Source organism: Lithobates pipiens, unplaced genomic scaffold (genome assembly GCF_037356315.1).
Source record: "Lithobates pipiens isolate NorthernLeopardFrog02 unplaced genomic scaffold, aLitPip1_a1.2 Scaffold_16, whole genome shotgun sequence".
Taxonomy (NCBI): Eukaryota; Metazoa; Chordata; class Amphibia; order Anura; family Ranidae; genus Lithobates; species Lithobates pipiens.
In genome coordinates this window covers 151,658,035-151,676,608 of record NW_027507748.1, presented here as the reverse complement: position 1 = coordinate 151,676,608, position 18,574 = coordinate 151,658,035, and the positions used below count along the sequence as shown (strand labels likewise).

At 40.4% G+C, this 18,574-nt stretch overlaps 1 protein-coding gene across 1 annotated transcript in view; it reads right to left on the bottom strand.

Annotated features, from left to right (window-relative positions):
• Window positions 1-15,260: 15,260 nt before the first annotated feature.
• Window positions 15,261-18,574, bottom strand: part of VPS37D (VPS37D subunit of ESCRT-I) — a 63,255-nt gene continuing 59,941 nt past the window's right edge. Inside the window, exon 4 of the mRNA XM_077480624.1 lies at window positions 15,261-17,378. Within this exon, the coding sequence (XP_077336750.1) occupies window positions 16,587-17,378 (792 nt within the window). The 3' untranslated portion in view covers window positions 15,261-16,586. The remainder of the gene's footprint in view (window positions 17,379-18,574) is intronic.

The following is an 18,574-nucleotide window of genomic DNA, read 5'->3' as shown; positions in this document are numbered from 1 at the left end:
GATAATCTGTACACATTCATCCAAGTCTTTTTCAGAAAGTTGAAAAGGAAGCACTGAAGGCTGCCCAATCGGAAGTGGAGCTTTAAAACACTTATTGTAGCTTAGCTTGAGGCGATTGTAGCTGTATTAAGCCGCTTTGTACGATTGTATGAAAAAAAAAAACTGACAGCTCAGGTTGGAGACACTGTACTGTACAATCCAATGTTAGTACAGCGATCTCCCCTGCTGTCCTATTGTGTGCTGTCCCCCCATACTAGAACATTCCAGTCAGCAGACCTTTTTTAGACATGAGCCTTCGACAGAAGCTGGCCAAACGGCTTCTGTCGGACCGGCTTCCACACACACAGGTTGCATGTTGCTCTTTTTTTATTGAACCAGCTGACATTCAGCTTGTGTGTACTAGGCTTAAGTGCACTTGCAACAACAAAAAAATTGCGTAATGCCCGTGATACTTTATTTTATTTTTTTGCACTAAAACATCATTTTTTGAAAGCTTGTCCTGAAAACTTATATGTTAGTGAAAATAACAAAAAAAAAGTATAAAACGGACAGTACTCAAATGTTTCTGTCTTGTATCTTAGCAATGGCAAATATGGTTGTCTGTCATCAATTTGTGAAATGCTGGAGGCTTAAGGGGGTAAGATAAATATAGCTACTGCTTCCATAATAGTTTGGATTTCCAAAATGGAAAGACATGGGTATTAGAAGATCCTGGACTCCCAAACACCTGTAGGTACATTCTCGCAATTCCTGGTGACAATAGCAGTTTAAAGTGAACATGTACCTTGTCCATGCAGGGCAAAGCAACAGGTTCACTTTAAGGGCTCCTTCATATAAGCTGTGAAAATAAGTGGTTGAGTGGCTTCTACCGATTCCCAACTGTCTATCAACAGCACTCAAAATTCTTAAAATAGGGAGCAGATGTACACACTGCAGCATTAGCATTGCATCAGGGTAAGGCAAAAATAACGCTGCCTGCAGACCTCAGCAACTGCTTCCACTCACTTTTTGTGAAACCCACCACAAGCTTACCATAAAAGGTACTGTATACACGCCTATGTCGCTTTTAGCGCGTTTTTAGGTGTGGTTCCAAAGCATCAAAAGTGATCATTTACCATTTCAACCTTGTAAAAAATACAAATCTCAGAGAGTTTTTAAAGAATGTTACCTGACATAACTTGAAAGCCTGTGAAACACATCCAAAACACTCATTAAAACTACAGGTGTAGTAATGTACGTTAAAGACTGCTCTGCAATCACTGAATCTCTGAAGTTGATTGTAAATCTCCATTGATGGGGAAGAGTTGTACTGCAATGTATGCAATGGATAGTTTGTGGCATCCACAAAAACAGACATTTTCAATATTGTATGCGGTCTTACTTTCTAACCTGTATTTAACAAATGACATTTGTCACCAAAGGTGCCTCTATTTTCTTTATATATTTCCCATGGTTTAGTCCAAACATATACGTGGATTTAGAACAGTGGAGATCTACTTATTCCATCTGTAGCACACAATTTAATTTCAATTCTGAATATTTTCGATTTTTGTCTTTAGCTCTAACTGTACAATTTATTCACAGTGCATACCACTTACAAATATAGGGTAGGTACCACTTTATCTATACCATTTCTAGTATGATGTAGGGGAGTGGACTGGCTCAGAAAGGTGGTGGGATGTAAAGTATTAAGTTTGCATATCAGGTGCCTAACCTTTAGAAGGTAAGTAGCTTAATGTGTTAGTTGGTTCTGTTATGGTCCCTTTCACACTGATAAGGTGTTGTTTGACTGCACCACGGGTGTAGCTCAGTGTACTCGTGGGTTTGGTGCAGGTTATCTGCATTTTCCCATAGAGTTCTATTATGTTCTGCAGTTTTGGTGCTCTTTTGGAAAAGGGGAAAGCACAGCTAACGCGCAACAAACCCGCGGGTACACTGTAGTCAAACCCGCACCCCATCAGTATGAAAAGGGCTTTAGTGATCAAAAAGTTCCTCAAATTAAAAGCCAAACATAAAAAAATAGGAATGGACAAATGTTACCCGATGTAAAAGAGAAATTGAAGAATCACCAACAGAAGAAATAAGCATTCTGAGAACTGTATATGGTTAGCACAAGTAATTATAGAATTTATGGTTTGAATTATTTTTCTTTATTTCAAATTTTTGGGTTTATATTTTCTGCAAATTTACCTGCAGTCTAAGTTGTCCAATAACAGCCAGAGGTGCTCAAGATGTTCTAGCAAAGGGTGTCAAAAAAAAAAAAAAATAAATAACTTTAAAAAAAGATACAACCCATGTGAATAAAAAATAGCCACTGCAAGCAGCCTTGGCAGCTTTATAGTTTTTTTTTTTTCACAAACCCTTTTACTGTAACTTGCTTGATAGGCACAAAAATGTAAAGTATAAATAATGGAAAGTATCACTTTAAAAAATCCATCCATGTTATCACGAAACATACAGAACATTTTTCCCCATAGTAGTCATTTATTATGATCCACAGGAAACCAAGATATTGGACATTGGTATAAGTATGCTGCCAACCCTCTGAGTTATCTGCCATGTTGGGCCAATGGAGGCAGCAAAAGACAATAATAGTAGTAGCAGCAGTAGTTGTAGTAGTTGGGGTTTCTGAACAGGAGGTTAATTGTGTTATACCACCTTTAATTTTAAAAATGTTCTGTTAAATTTCTGAAAGTTTTACACATTCACCCATAGTATTAAAAACTATTATAGAAACCAGTTTATAAAAATGGTACCATTTATAATAAGGGATGTGGTTTATCAGGCAGGCTGTAGATATACAGATCAGGTAAAATAGTTGAAGAGTGGGGCTCAGTTAAAAACCAAGGCAAGGAATAAAGCATTATTGCCAAAATCAACTAATCAGATTGCAGATTCTATTGTTCTAGGCAAACTGTCACAAAATGTATAAAGATGTTAAGAGACATGCAAACTGACCGAGAATGGAGTGGAGTTAAGCCCCGTACACACAAACAAATTTTTTCGACAACAAAACCATGGATTTTTTTCCGCAGGATGTTGGCTCAAACTTGTCTTGCATATACATAATCACACGAATGTTGGCCCAAAATGCAGAACGTGAGAACGCGGTGACGTACAAGACTTACGACGAGCCGATAAAAAAGGAAGTTCAATAGCCAGTGTGGCTCCTTCTGCTTGATTCCGAGCAGGCGTGAACTTTTGTGCAACGGACTTGTGTACACACAATCGGAAATTCCGACAAGTTTTGTTGGCGGAAAATTTGAGAACCTGCTCTCAAACATTTGTGGGTGGAAATTCCGACAGCAAATGTTCTATGGAGCATACACAAGGTCGGACTTTTCGACAGCAAGCTCACATCCAACATTTGTTGTCGGAAAATCCGATCATGTGTACGGGGCATAAATCATGTCTACAATGTTTTATAAGGAATTATAGCAGAAAGAATTTGAAAGTGCACAACTTAAAACACATATTCAGAAATGGTTGAAATGGTTTTACTTGCCAAAAGATTGTAACGTAGTGTCAGTTCTCATTTATCAAGAGCATGGTATCGCTAGCAGTGGTTATTCACAGTCAACTAGACTTGTTCTGTATTGCTGAAGAGCTTTTGCAAGTGTTCTTGGACAATCAACATCTGTCTTAACAAATTTCATGACAGCATGGTGGTTGGATTAAGGCAACTATGTATCAGTAGTGTGACTTTTACTACTAGGGTATGTGTCTGACAGATTTGGCCACTTGAATGAATGGTGGAACATCTCCAACATTCCAGAACAAGTCCAGCTGAATGTGACAGACTATTACCATTATAAGTAGTGCTCATGCATCTGTTGTGTTCTACCTACTCCTGTAATGCTAAATGACCTCCTCCATGCTGTTAGGACTACAAGTGGTAATACCCAATCTGAGCGCTCTCCTTTTGTAAGCTCAGCCAAGTACCCTGCCCTCCTCATCTTATACGGCAGACAAACCCAACTGCAAGTGTGACTTCATCATTCAGCTAGCATGAGGCAAATCATTAAAAAGACAGTTTCAAACAATACTGAAGATGAATAGGAAAACAACTTCATTACATTTGAAGAGTCACATTACTGAACTAACAAGGTGTTTTTATATATTTACCTGTAGTTCTTCTTCAAAAGGAAAAGCACAGTCATGACTAAAACTAAGAAATTTTAGATTAGCAAGAAATCACAAATAAGAAATGATCATTATAACACATTCCCTTAGAGAGCTACATATTTTTTTTTATAGCATATCAAGTTAATTACTATCATCAATACAGCCCAAATCTGAATCTAAATTTAATACGTAGCATATACTTATTTAACTAGTTCACGTGTCAATTCAATAACATTTTGTGCTTGGCTGGACTTTCACAAGCTACTCCTAAATTTATTTTACATATTTAGATTTTCTGGGACATTTTACTGTAATGTTAGCTATTTAAGTGAAAAGACATCAAAGTATGAACATAAATACACTTTATTTAGGCGCTATTAGAGCGAAGATGGTGTGCAAACTCGTAAAAGCCGAGCCAATCAACCATTTAGGAATTTCAGGCTGAACTTGACGCATGGCTAAATGCACACTAGAAATATACATATCTGATCTGCAAAAGGATCTGTCATTTTGTCCAGCCACTTTTGTGATTCATACACATGGTGACACCCCTTTTTCTCTCATAGGTAAATAATACAGTGGTGTCATCTCCCCACTTACAGGTGGCTGACTGGACAATAAAGGAGCAGCAACATATGGATAAGTCATATACTCAGCACACTCTGCTCCAGGGCTGGGACAAGGGGTGGGCGGATGGAGAAGTTGCCCTGGGCGCAATGATTTACTGTGGAGATGGGGGTGCTTTCCTTCTGTTGCAAGGCTGACAGGAGTAGTGACAGCAGCGATTGACTGCTGGGTGTAGGATCCCCTAAGCTTGCACATCCTGAACAGGAAAGGGTGCGCAGTTTGGCATCTTTGCCCTGGGCACTGGATGACCTTGTCCCAGCACTGCTCTGCTCTATGCTGTCAGCTTGTTTCTTGCAAGCACATGTGCATGTAGCAGAGCCAGATTGGCTCCTACTGCTGCCACCCCCTCTTCTAGTGTGAATGCTGCTGTGCAGGAGGATCACCTGATTCTGCTTTTAAGAGTTATATAGGCAGGTTGGTATCTGCGCCAGCTCCTAATACCTTGGCTGGAACTTGATTTTCCAAAGCCTGCTTGGTGTCTGGCAGGGCCACGCAGTGAACTTGGGAGCAGAGCTGAAGGCAAGTATTTTGATAGGTGGCTGCCACTCAGGGTGGAGGAACACTTAAAGGACAGCTTGCATTTAAATTAAAGTTGTTCTTTAATAAAATTTTAAAGGAATACACAACTACATTAAAGCGGCACTTCAGTAATTTTTTCATCTTTCCATCTATTAAATCTTCTGCCCTTGTTTTAACTTTGAATAGTAAAACATTTTTTTCCAGTAAATACCTTTTACAGCCCACTTCCTGTTTCTTGTCTGGTAAAAAGCCTAGGCTTATGACATCATGCACAGTTCTCTCTCTCTCACTCTCATGAGAGTTTTTCAGGAAAGGAGAGGGGTAAGTCATAAGAAGGCCAATGAGAGCTGCAGAGCTGGAGGTGTGTCTGTGTAAATCCAGGAACTAAGCAGGCAGAAGCTTAAGCTGCCCACAGTTAAAATGAGTGCAGCCAGACTCAGTGGAGGAAGATTTCTGTAGCATATTTGGCAAGTACAGAATCACAGTATATATAAAATAATATGCAAAGTGGTTGGAGGGAAGCTTCAGAATGGCAAAGTTGTTTTTATTACAAATTATGTGAGCAGGCTGCAGTTCCTCTTTAAATTGTAATTTTATATCTACCTGGAGTTCAGCTTAAAGGGGAATTAAATGCACATCATGGTGAGTATGCTTTAGCCATTATGTACAGGTAGGGAAGTCTCCAGCACCCTTTAGTTCTATTGGCACAACTGACATGTTTGATCAGTCTTCTTCCTAGTTTGCCTTTCTCAGTCGTCTTGATTGGCCAGTTTAGGATGATGTAAATCCCAAGCACGGCGCATGGGAGTTAATTCATCCAAAGGCATGCTGAGAATGTACACTGTCTACTTTCTACAGAAAAGGTGCTTGCAGGCAGAAGCTTTATTGCAGTACAGATAAGCCAAATCTCTTCTGAATCCACAGCCTACCTGCCAGCAATGTTGTTTTTAAAGAGCTTAGTCCAACTTCAAAGCCGAACTCTAAGTACAATAATCTTAACAGGGCTCAAGCAATAAAAACATCCTTTTGCTAAAAAGCAACCCCTTGTTATGCAGGCTCTCTCCTACATCTTGCAAATCTGCTCATTTACATGCCAGGATTAGTACTGCTCCCACTGCACTTCCAGACCAATTGGAAGTAAGCACTGCTGGTTTCATGTCCATACCCCTTTTCCCTGGCCATTCAAAAGTGAAGCCCAAGTGTTTTGTAACTGGCCCGGAGGAGAGAGGGTGGAGATACGACTGCAGCGCCGGGGTCTGAGATCTGCAGCGCTTACATCTGAGCAGCCAGGAAGTACAGTGGCAGCTGTACTAATCACAGCATGTATGTTTAACTGCTTTAACCCTAGTAGGGTTTGTGTCCAGAGGTGGGCTTTAGTTCATTGAAATCTGGAAGTACCTAGGCTTTAATGTAAATTATGCTTGATAATGAGATTACGTTTATTATATAATAATACAAAGCACTCTGATAGATAAGAGTGTATTTCTCCTTATATTTACCAGTGAAATAAGCATTTTGTGAGATGATAAGACCAAAGTACTAAGAGTCCTCTATTATCAACATTATAAGCAGTGTTAAACCCAAAGCAAAAATATAATATCATTTATTTTTCACCTGGTGATCTGACTAGGACCACACCTCCTGAAATAGAGTGCTCCCACTCTAGATCAGTGATGGCGAACCTTGGCACCCCAGATGTTTTGGAACTACATTTGCCATGATGCTCAACTATACTTATACTATATATTTGTCATCACTGCTCTAGATCAGAGGTCTCCAAACTGAGGCCCTTTACTTGCCTGCATCCAGCCCTTGGAGCAATTTTCCTTCCACTAGCACAATGGGGCACCAATTGCTGCTACTTACATCGACATTGGGGCACTATTTCTCCCATTGGCACTAACAGTGGAGCACCAATTCTCCCAGTGACACCAACAATGGGGCACCATTCCTCCCACTGATGCCAACGATGGGCCACTATTCCCCCCACTGACACCAATGATGAGGCATTATTTCTCCCACTGATGGCAATCATGGGTCATTTCCCTAACACTGACACCAATAATGGGGCACTATTTCTCCCACTTACACCAGCGACAAGGCACCATCCCCCCCCCCCAATACCAAAGATGCATTTTTATTCCCACTGACGCTAGGATAATTTCTACTCCCAATGCCCGCAGTCTGGCCCCCGTAAAGTTTGGAGGACTGTAAACTGGCCCTTTGTTCAGAAAGTTTGGAGACCCCTGCTCTAGATGAAGAAGCACAGAGACACCTTTTGGACAGCAGCATTGCCAGTCTGGGGGGAGGGGAGTGTTAGATGTACTATTAGATTTAGATACACTAACAAGTTGAAGCCCAATTCCAGCTAATGCATTATAAGCAGTTACAGAAAAAAAAAATTATTTTGGGTAAAGGTTTTACATAAATAAAAGCCAATCACTGTAAGCATCCCTATTAGTCTTCAATGGCTTGCCACATTCCTGTAACTGCTACAGTTTTTTTGAAAAACAACAGACTTACTAGCTGGATCACCAGGTGAAGATAAAAAGGGAAGAAAGCCTAAAAAATAAGACTAATGCAGCCATCACATCTAAGAATTGGTAAGCTGCAATATAATAAATGTTTACTTTTGGGTTTAAAGAAGTAGTAAAGTCCCTGTTGTTTACTTGTACCTACAGGTAAGCCTGTAGGTACATACACATATTTACTATAGTAGCAGCCCGTAACGTCACCGGCACAGCACTGCACTTCACTGGACAGCATGCCGTCCATTGAGAGAGCCGTGCAGCAGGAGTGACGTCATCACGGCTCAGTCGGTCAAACAGCCGAAGCCAGCGAACCCGGAAGGAAGACCGGGTGAAGATAGAAGCCCTGTCAATTGTGACAGAGCACCACTGGAGGGCTCCATTGTAATGCAAGTCTTTCATAATGTGCTAGTATGCAGTGCTATTATCCTGCACGGGACTATTTTGTGGGAATTTTTTATTTTTTTGCAGTTTACTACTGCTATAATATTGCTGTAAGTTTGTATAATCCTGGACACATTGTACCTGAAAGGTGCACGTTCACATTTAAAGTTGACTTTACAAGTTCTTACAACCTTAAAAAAACTTGATCTATTAATACTGCAACGTATTCTGTGTATCTTAGAGCAACTTTCTGTTGTACGTAATCAGAAAATATTAAGTGAATCTGTCAGGATTTCAGATTTTTTTCCAAAGTTGTCATACTTATCTTGCTTAGCGAGTCAATGATGTTGAACAAACATATACTGGATATGCAACAGGTTTCTCAACACCCAATCCACACATAATTGTTCTAGGTCAGTGATGGCGAACCTTGGTTTTGGAATTTCCATGATGCCCATGGATTCTGCAATGTAACTGAGCATCATGGGAAATGTAGTTCCAAAACATCTGGGGCTTGCCACCACTGTTCTAGGTCAATGACCCATTAATAGTAAAGAAAGGATAAAAGAGGAAAGCCCCGGAGTTTGTAGCTTTAGGGAAAAAAAGTCAGTAATGGTAGCTCCCATATTTCGATCTTGACATGATTCAAGAAAGGTTTGCTTCATTGCCCCTCAGCATAAGTACTCAACATTAATTACCCCCCCCCCCCCCCAAATATATCCAATTCTAAATAAAGTTCTGAATCTTTTCCAAATATTTCTGTTTTTTTAAAGCTCCTTTAAATAAGTCCTGTTATATTTGAAATCCAACATTGCTTTGTATAAAATAGCCATTATTTACAGAAGAACAATATATTCGACATACAGTATATCTTAATATACCTCAGCCAAGTAAACATTTTCATGTAAAACCATAATAAGCCCTACAGCAGCTCTCGCATTTGCTAATAAACCATTTAGGCAAATTAGGCAAACACACATTCACATGATCATGGAAAAGTCCACTTACATTTTAAACGTTGCAATGGAAAGATGGTATGTCTGTCATTTTAGTATACACATTACATCAGCATTTGTCTCTGCTTGTGATTTAATATTGCCTTGGCATGATTATCTCATTGTAGAAAGGCAACTGTACACAGAGGGGCTGATTTACTACTACTACCTTTGCAAGGAACTTTCCCTTCACTTAGTGAATAAGGTGAAGCTCTGCTGGCTTCCGTCATCCAACCACGCTTAAGCAAAAAAAAATATTTTTCCCCTTGTGATTGGGTATTCTTTCCACTTCATTCACTCAACTAAGAAAATGTTCCCTTTGCAAATCGACCACAGAACACCTCTGCTGTGTTCCTTTCTGTGTTTAGCTCCAATTATGCTATTGGGAGTCCAGTAAAGGTATCTGTCTTTATGATTGCCACCACACTTAAAAGGGGACAGTGTATGTAAACTCCTGCATCAGGTTCCTTCTGATTTCTAATGACTTATACTTCCAAAGAAGTACCACCAATATTAACTGCCAAGTGACAGTAATTGTCTACCATAATAGTCACAAATGCCCAGCACTGTAATGACAAGAATCATAGATGTACATGGTTTTCTGGCTCCAGAAGACTGGTCTGCTTGTTTTCAGGTCACAAATACCAGCTCTAAATTTATACAGCACATACATTTTCAAAGCCATAAATAATACAAATTGTTGTCGTCAGCTACAGATATTTGTCCCTGATGCTTTTACTGCATTGTGCACAAATCTTATGCAAATTAAGAACCAGTACTAAACGACTCAATCTAACACCGAAACCTTAACCTAGCCTTTATTAAAGTGTATCAAAACCCAAAAACAAAAATTTAATATATTACAGCTTACCAGTCCTTAGAGTGAATGCCCCTGATAACGTTACATATGACAAAACGCGCTGGGCGGAGCTAGGACGTACGACACAATATTCACCATGCATGCGCGACCGTTCCTGGCCATTTTGGAAACTGGCGAGTGGCATTGTTATATGCAAACCATAATGTTTGTGTCTGTATACTGCAGTGATCATGTAAGTGCAATTTTTTTGTTTTAATAAACGTTTTATGCTGGATTACCCTATGGTTGGCTTTCCATTCTATATATGATACCTGACCCGGTGGACTAAGTCTGAGGTCTGGATAGGGGACTGGCCTGGAACTGGGAACATCTTCTGCCTTAGTGTGGAGACCATTGGATTCCGTGTATACATATATGAGACTGTTTTGACCACCTAATCGGGGTCAAAACCATCTGGTAAGCCCTCCTATTTTTCAGCACGATGTGTAGTGACCTTCTCTGGAGGGCTTTTCAGGTTTTTTCCACACTCTTTCCCTAAGTGACATTCCAACTCATGTCTGGACCGCTTGCTGTAGGACTATTGAATATATCGCTCCTTATTCATCTGATGGACAGTCTTTTGGGTTTAATTACTTTGGGATTGTTTTCAATTGCACAGTAGATGAAGTTTACTGCACTGCTACAACTTTATGCACTTTGCACACTTTTTTTTGGGACTATTGCATTTTGTATGAAATGTTAGATGTCTTTATAATTTGTATTTGATGAATTTATAGCACCATTATATTTATATGCACATTAGCACTGCACATTTTCTAATTCCAGTCCTTAGATATGGTAGCTGCATTTGTTTTCTGTTTTTTTAGGTTTTTGTTCTTTATTATTCTATGGTGAGCCTGCCATTGAAAAACTCTGTACTAATGTGACAACGCTTATTCACAGTACTGCATCCAAGGCAGTAGAGCCTTGTCGCCCTAGTACAGGACCATCGACCACCACCCGTCTGCTCACCCATAACATGGGGGGGAGGGGGGGTTGTAGTGCACACAGCTGGGAGCAATATTAAGAGTACAGCACAGGTAGTTATCAGCTCGCAGTATTTCTGGCAGGATCAAAGGGTATTATTTTGCACTAATCAAACTGATATAGCAAAATACTTTCAAATGTATTTTTAACATACCAAAAGAGAGCAAAAAAGAAGAAGTTCACTTTAACCGAAACACTAAACCTAATAAATAACCCTCAACCTAACCCCAAAAGCTAATCCTTATGCCCCGTACACACGATCACACTTTCCGACAACAAAACCGTGGAATTTTGTTTGAAGGTTGTTGTCTCTACTTTGTCTTGCATACACACGGTCCCACAAATGTTGGTCAATTGCTAACGTAGTGACGTACAAGACATACAGCGAGCCGATAAAAAGGAACTTCAATAGTCATATGCCACCCTTTGGGCTCTTTCTGCTAATGTTGTGTTTGGTGAGCATTGATTCGGAGCATGCGTGTTTGTACTTTGGACTTTTGACCGACAGACTTGTGTACACACGATCGGAAAGGCCAACAACACACATTTGTTAGCGGAAAGTGCTAGCCAACATTTGTTAGTGGAAAGTCTGACAAATGTCCGATGGAGCATATACACGGTTGGACTTTCCTCCAACATGCTCACATCCAACATTTGTTGTTTGAAAATCCGATCGTAAGTACGGGGCATTAAAGTGTTACTAAACCCACAACAGTAAAATCAGTCTGCATATGCTTGTTATACTCACAGTGGAACTTAAGGGGTTACTCCTCTGCATTGTGTAAAAAGGCTGTTTGATCTTGTCTTGTCTGATTCCCCCCTTCTCCACATCCATCTGTTGATAGTACAGAGACTTGGGGGAACTCACACTGTACACTGAACTGTACATGCTCAGTTTGGTGTGTATAGCTAGAGAGATTTGTTTTTTTGGGAGGGTGCATGTGATCAGCACAGGGCCAATCAGCACTGTCCAGACAGAGGGTCAAGAGTCCTGAAGCCTCATAGGACAGTCAGAGGAGAATTAAAACTCCTTCCACAAGCTTAAACCAGTGTTCAGCTGGACACTGATAGAAGTCACAAGACTGCTATATACTGCCAATGAGGAAAGGTATTTAGCAGTTTATATTTACTTTATATTTACTAAAATAAAATGCATTTCCATGTTCTGTGTACTGTGGGAGACCAGATATGGAGGATGCAGGGTCCTGGATTTAGTAACACTTTAACATCAACATTATACCTAAACCTCTCCATTAGCTTGAGCCTAAACTTTAAACTACAAATTACCTTAAACCTCAAGCCCTGCCATTATTTTAGCACCTAGGATATCGTCATGATGAAAGTTACACTTTCCCATCGATATGAGTACCATTTATACTAATGTGTTAAAAAGTCATATGCCAAGAACAATTCACAGTAGTTTATGCAAACATACAAATTCCAATTTACTGATGCAAAACACTAAAACATCCATGTCAAAGGCAACCAACCCAATTGATAACACAAGATTTTGGACCTTCATTAATAAATTACTGCCTTTTTTTTTAAATGATACTTTTAACTTTTAAGTAATTTTTGTTTTTAAATATCAGAAAAATGCCTTGAAAACATCACCACTAATCAAGGGTAATTAAAGATCATTGGGCGTAATAGCAAAATAATTTCCTAAACTCCCCTATGGTTACAAAAAGATGCATTATGTTTGTGGTGGCTGCCAACACATAGCAATTACCTTTACATTTGCCCATCAGTACAGCCCCGAAGCAACTCCAAAATGAATGTGCAAATGTTAACATTCTATTGCTTCTGTAAACAGATGCCCCCCAGGTGCCAATGGCCAGACCTGCTGGTAGGTTTCTCAGACCAAGGACTATGAATTGTGGGAGGAGGGCAGGGTGTGTACATAATCCTCATAAACAAGTAGTAGCAAATATTGGGGGCTCTGGAGGAGCAAATGTAAAGTAAGTGGTATCTGCAGAGAGTTTAATTTGTCCATTGTAAGTCTGCCTTTGGTCACAACAAGAGTTAAATTTGAAGTCAAGCTAGTGATTACTTCTGTTGGCCATTATAGGTTGCTAGGCTTTGGATGCAAATTTCTGTGCCATACCGAATAAGCCTGAAAGCGTCCTCTTCTTTTCTTTTATTCTTTTAATTTTCATTCATTTATTATTCCTTTTGAGCATTCATAACCCTTATGCTAAAATGTGTCTTGTTGAAACTCTCATGCCTAAAACGACCATGCCAATTTTACTTGACTGAAAACAAACGTAACGCGTGGAGAAGCTACAGGGAGTAATCACCAGACTCTCTGCAGCACTGGTAACATACAGCGATTCTCTCCAGTAGAGTTACTTTTTTCTGCTTGAAATTTAAAGACCAGTTGGTCCTGCACATGGAAAACATGTAACTTGTCTGCAACAGCAGCTCAAAATTAGAATTCTGCAAGAATAATCACAAAGCATGAATGTGAATACAGTATGTGGAGCCTGTATGACAGGATATCATACATTATATTACATCTTCCTAAGACAGGATGAGCTATAAATACAGCCTGTGTCCTTTAAAAAAAAGAAACATCAGGTTGAGCAGCTAAAATTCACAACTCTGAATACGTAAACCGGTACATCAAAAAAGAATGACAGCCCAGATAGCCCCTTTTTTGATAAATTAGTGGAACGGTAAATTTCTTATTAATGAATTATAAACAATATGAAATATTCCACAAGAAATATTACAATGGATGTTTGCTAAAGATATAAATTCACAATATAACTACTAAGTGCAAAATAAACAAAAGCAGCATGTCAATTTTAAATACCTAGTCCAAGAACTGCATACGTATAAACTAACCTACATCATGGATGTATGAGATTTGTGACTCACAGGTAGTAGAAGAAATGTAAAATGCTTATGTTTTACATATATCAAAAACACTGTTGAGGCTCAGTAAGGCTTAGGGCCTACAAGAGAATACTAAGGTGGTGTTTAGCCAGTCTAACACTGTGTAATTCTGCATTTTGTAAATATGCCACTAGATGGAGATGTAATGCCACATATACAGTATATACGGCCACGCTCATTCCTTATCACTTTTCAATAGTTGGGAATTTGGTCATTATGTGTCAATAAAAATATATAAATTAACTTGCCAGAATATGTAATAACCTCAGGTTGTCTTTGCATTTTAGCCTGTTATAAATAACAATAATAAATATATGATTTACAAAAAGTGCAACAATTCAGATAATTATGTTTCACACTCATCCTTTATCCAAACACATTCTCAGAAATTGAGTTTTGTCACTGGGACCTGGAGACACACAACCTTTGGCATCTATACCAAAAGCATTTATCAGGCACAGCTCCGAGCATTATTCAGCTTTGCTGCTTTTGTTACAATAGTGAATACAGACATACCCTTTGCTTATAGAGTTGCCTATTACATACTAGTAGAGCTGCACGATTAATCGTTAAGAATCGTTATTGCGATTTTGAAAAAAAGTATTTCCCGATTCTTTCTATGTAGAGAATTCTCTTGTTCTGCTAAAGCCGACAGCCATTAAAAGAAAAGAAAAAAAAAAACGGCCAGTGTGCCAAAAATCAAAACATTCTTTAGCAGTGAAACTTAAAGCGGAGGTTCACACAAAAATTGAATCTCAGCTTTTCGGAACCCTCCCCCCCCCTCCAGTGCCACATTAGGCACCTTTCAGGGGCAGGGGGGTGCAGATACCTGTCTAAGACAGCTATTTGCACCCACTCTTGGACATAGACTCCCACAGGAGTCTACGCCTCTTCCCATCCCACTGCGCTGTCTGCTGGGACACACACAGATCCCAGAGACAGCAGGGACCATTCGGATTGCGCTGTGCAACTTGCGCATGCGCAGTAGGGAACCAGGAAGTGAAGCCGCAACACTTCACTTCCTGATTCCCTCACCGAGGATGGTGGTGGCAGCTGCCAAGAGCCGAGCAACTGATCAGCTTCGGCTGCCGACATCGCTGGACCCTTTTTTGGTGGACCACCTCATTAAGTATAAACATTATAACAAGTTGTCCTTTGGATAAAAGGAATAGACTTTGGTGTGAAAATTAGGGAAGTTTAACCACTAAACCTTTTTCTGACATTTGTTGGTTTCAAGTTAAAATTACTTAGAATCCCCAAATATATATATATATATATATATATATATATAAATAAAATTACACTTTAATGAATAAAAAAAAAATATAATATAATGTGAAAGATTTTACGCTGCGAGAATTGTGATCTTTTTATTCTAAGCAAAAAAAATTGGTTCTCATTTTGGCCAGAATCATGCAGCTCTACATACTAGCCAACTATTGTAATGAGAAAACTTCCACAAGAAATAAAGCCAGTTGGGAACAGCTACCGCTTGTTGAAATAAAACCTGATCTGCATGATCAGGAAAGGACTTCATCAAATCACAATTTATATTGGAGGTATGCCTGCATCCCATTGTCAATTGCTAATTAAAAGAAAAGATCATTTTCACAATTGCTGTGAAGAAACAAGGTTCACCCATCACCATACAGTCCGCTTAAAAGATCACTCCAGCTAAAAGTAACACTTTAGTGTTTGGTGAATATTGGTGAATATAGGAGTGTTAAACCAGCAAACGGTTTCCTTCATCTCTCAGGGACTCGAATTTAAAGAATGCCCTGACTTGATTTTCTTTCCTTCTGAAAATCCTTTGATTTCCCCCTCAACACATTCTGTATTTGATACGAAAAGATCGACTTGGGTACAATCAGACTGCCCATAAATGGATTGATATTCAGCAAGTCCCTGCTAAACCAAATTTCAATCCATGTATGGCAGGCTTAAAATCTCTGTGCTTTAGTTCCCAGGACTGCACACCTTCTGCAGCCATTACCCTTCCTACTTGGTTCATCGTTTATTTCCTGTTATAGAAAATACAACAGGAGTGGGAAAACTCCACGAGCATGGAAATATGGCAAGGAGATCTACCCTAGAGATACAAGAAGCCAGTGGTACAGCCTAGCAGTCTCCTCCTATAAAGCAATATTTCCTTTTAGTTAATGTGACCTTTTAAGTACAGACTTACGATGAATTATCATCGTCATACATATAGATCACTTATGCATAATGTCCAGTGACAATGCACACATACTCTGCATTCACACAAATTTAACATTCATATAGATTACTCTAAAAACATCAGGCAGGCACAGCATACACAGTGATTCTGCACAGACCCACTCATTTTTTGTTACACAGTAAACAACCAGGAGGGAAGTATTGAATACACAGCATTCACATACACATTGCGCGCCAAACAAAATGACTCACTCAGTTACATTCTATACAGGCAATAAGTTCACTTGGAGCCAGCCTACACCTGCACACATGTACACTCACCTTTCATACGTTGAAAAGAATCAGACGAACATTCTGCTTTGACAAAGGAACAATGTCTGCAAAAGAATCACACAGCCATACTCACCCACAGGCTCACAGACAACTACCCTGTCCCCCGTCCCATAAATTGCCCCACTCCCTTGTCCACCCGCAACCCCTCACTTATCGCTTTGGAGGGTGTTGCTGCTGCTGCTGCCGCTGGGCTCTGGACAGCACCCTTAGGTGCCGAGTGCTCAGGAAGTAGATGCGAGCGATGAAACGCAGAGGAGCCCGAGGTGGCTGCTGCTGCTGACCGTTAGATCGCCCCAGAGGTGGCACACATCCTGGGGACTGGGCATTTGGACCCTGAAAAGGAGACAGCACCTCCGCTGGGATCAACAAAGCAGGCCCCATCCCACATGGCAGAGGAGGCAGACGAAATACAGCCGGGGGCATCTGTGAGGGGGCAGCAGGGGAAGGGATAGACTGAGCACAGGCCTGGGGGGTCTGATCTCTGGGGTTGTGGGGCTTTTCCTTGGGGTTGGAAGGCAGTTTCCTTTCAGGGGGCACTTTGCTGATTTGGATGGGCAGTTCTCGGGGTCGAGAAGGCTGTTTTCCCCCTGGAGCCACATCACGAGGCTTCATTTGAAGATCCCGGTTAGGGGGCATTTTGGTGGATTGAGGGGTGGGCAAGGCCTGCTTGGGGGGCTGTTTTCTGGACTGTGGGGGAAGTTCCTGCGACTTTGGAGCCAGGTTCTGGTCAGAGGGTAATTTGGCAGGTTGTGGGGAAACTTCCCGATCAGGAGGCAGTTCCTGGTTTGGGGCTGAAGTGTCCTGTTCAAGAGTTTCTCCCAGAAGCTCAAGCATCTTCTCATTCTGGATCCTGCGAATGTGACACTGAGCCCGAAGCAAGTGGTAAGAATCCAGGAAAAGAAGGAGAGGGAGGGAGCCCTCGAGGAACAGTTGAGAGAGGGCCTGGGGTAGATAGAAGACATAACAGGGTCAGAAGAAGTCAACATACAATCAGAGAGAAAAAGTAGAACATATCAACATAATATGAATCTATATGCAAGTAAAACATGACTTATTATTAAAAGAATAATGATAATAATAATAATAATAATAAATGCATTTTGTAATGCTTTTATCAGTAAATTTAGAATGAGGAATGCTCACATACAGAGAATTCCCTGAATGCATCAAATTAGTCTAAATTGGAACCACATGATGTTCTTATGCATGAGGTCCAAATGTCAATGAGGTCAAAAATAGCTCTAAAATGCCCTTGATATAGCTGGCATTGACGACTGTACAAACGTATACTTATCACTTGGTAGGAATGATCAAATGACAGAGGAGTGGTGCGTACATCCCTTAATAAACTCAAAAAATAAGTAAAAATCCTGGTTTCTTAATCATTCAGTAAAGGTCACAGAGTCAGAGGAAATTCAAGACATGATACATTCAAAAGCAATCCAACTGAGGGGCAGCAAACACAAGAAGCAAAGCACTAATATACCCACAGGAACCTTGTCGTTAAAGCCTCATACACTGACAGCTCAGGTCGGAGCCGCTGTATTAACAATCCGATGTCAGAACAGCTATTGTGTTCTGACAAGGGGAAGCCCCCCCCCCGGCCACAAAACTCCAGTCAGCACGCTCCGCCATTGGCGGAGCATGCTGATAGGTAGCCGGTCGGCAGACCTTTTTCATTCATGACCCCTCTCCAGAAGCTGGCTTGTGTCAGACCGGCTGCCATACACACAGGCCTAATGTTGGCCAGTTTTAATTTAACTGGCCGATGCCACTCGACATTTGGCTCGTGTGTACTAGGCTTAAGTCTGTAGGCTTGAATGATGAGTTGCCTAAGCCACCTAGAAATGGATGAACGAAAGGAAGGTAGCCTCTTATGGAGACCTTGAGCAATGACAAAAAGAGTCAGTCTGAAAGAAGCCACAGCCAAGAGATAGTCGAAGAGCTTGTGCCATATCCAAACAAGGGAAATCTACTTAGGATGTACTGAAGCACTATAAAGAAATGCAAGTACAATGTCCTGGTTAAGGTAAAAAGAAAGAAACTACCTCGGGGAGAAAGAAGGCCCTGAGCCTCAAGACAATCTTGTCTCTGTTTTGCACAGGAAAAAAAAGGTAAAACAAATGGCAACGACAGAG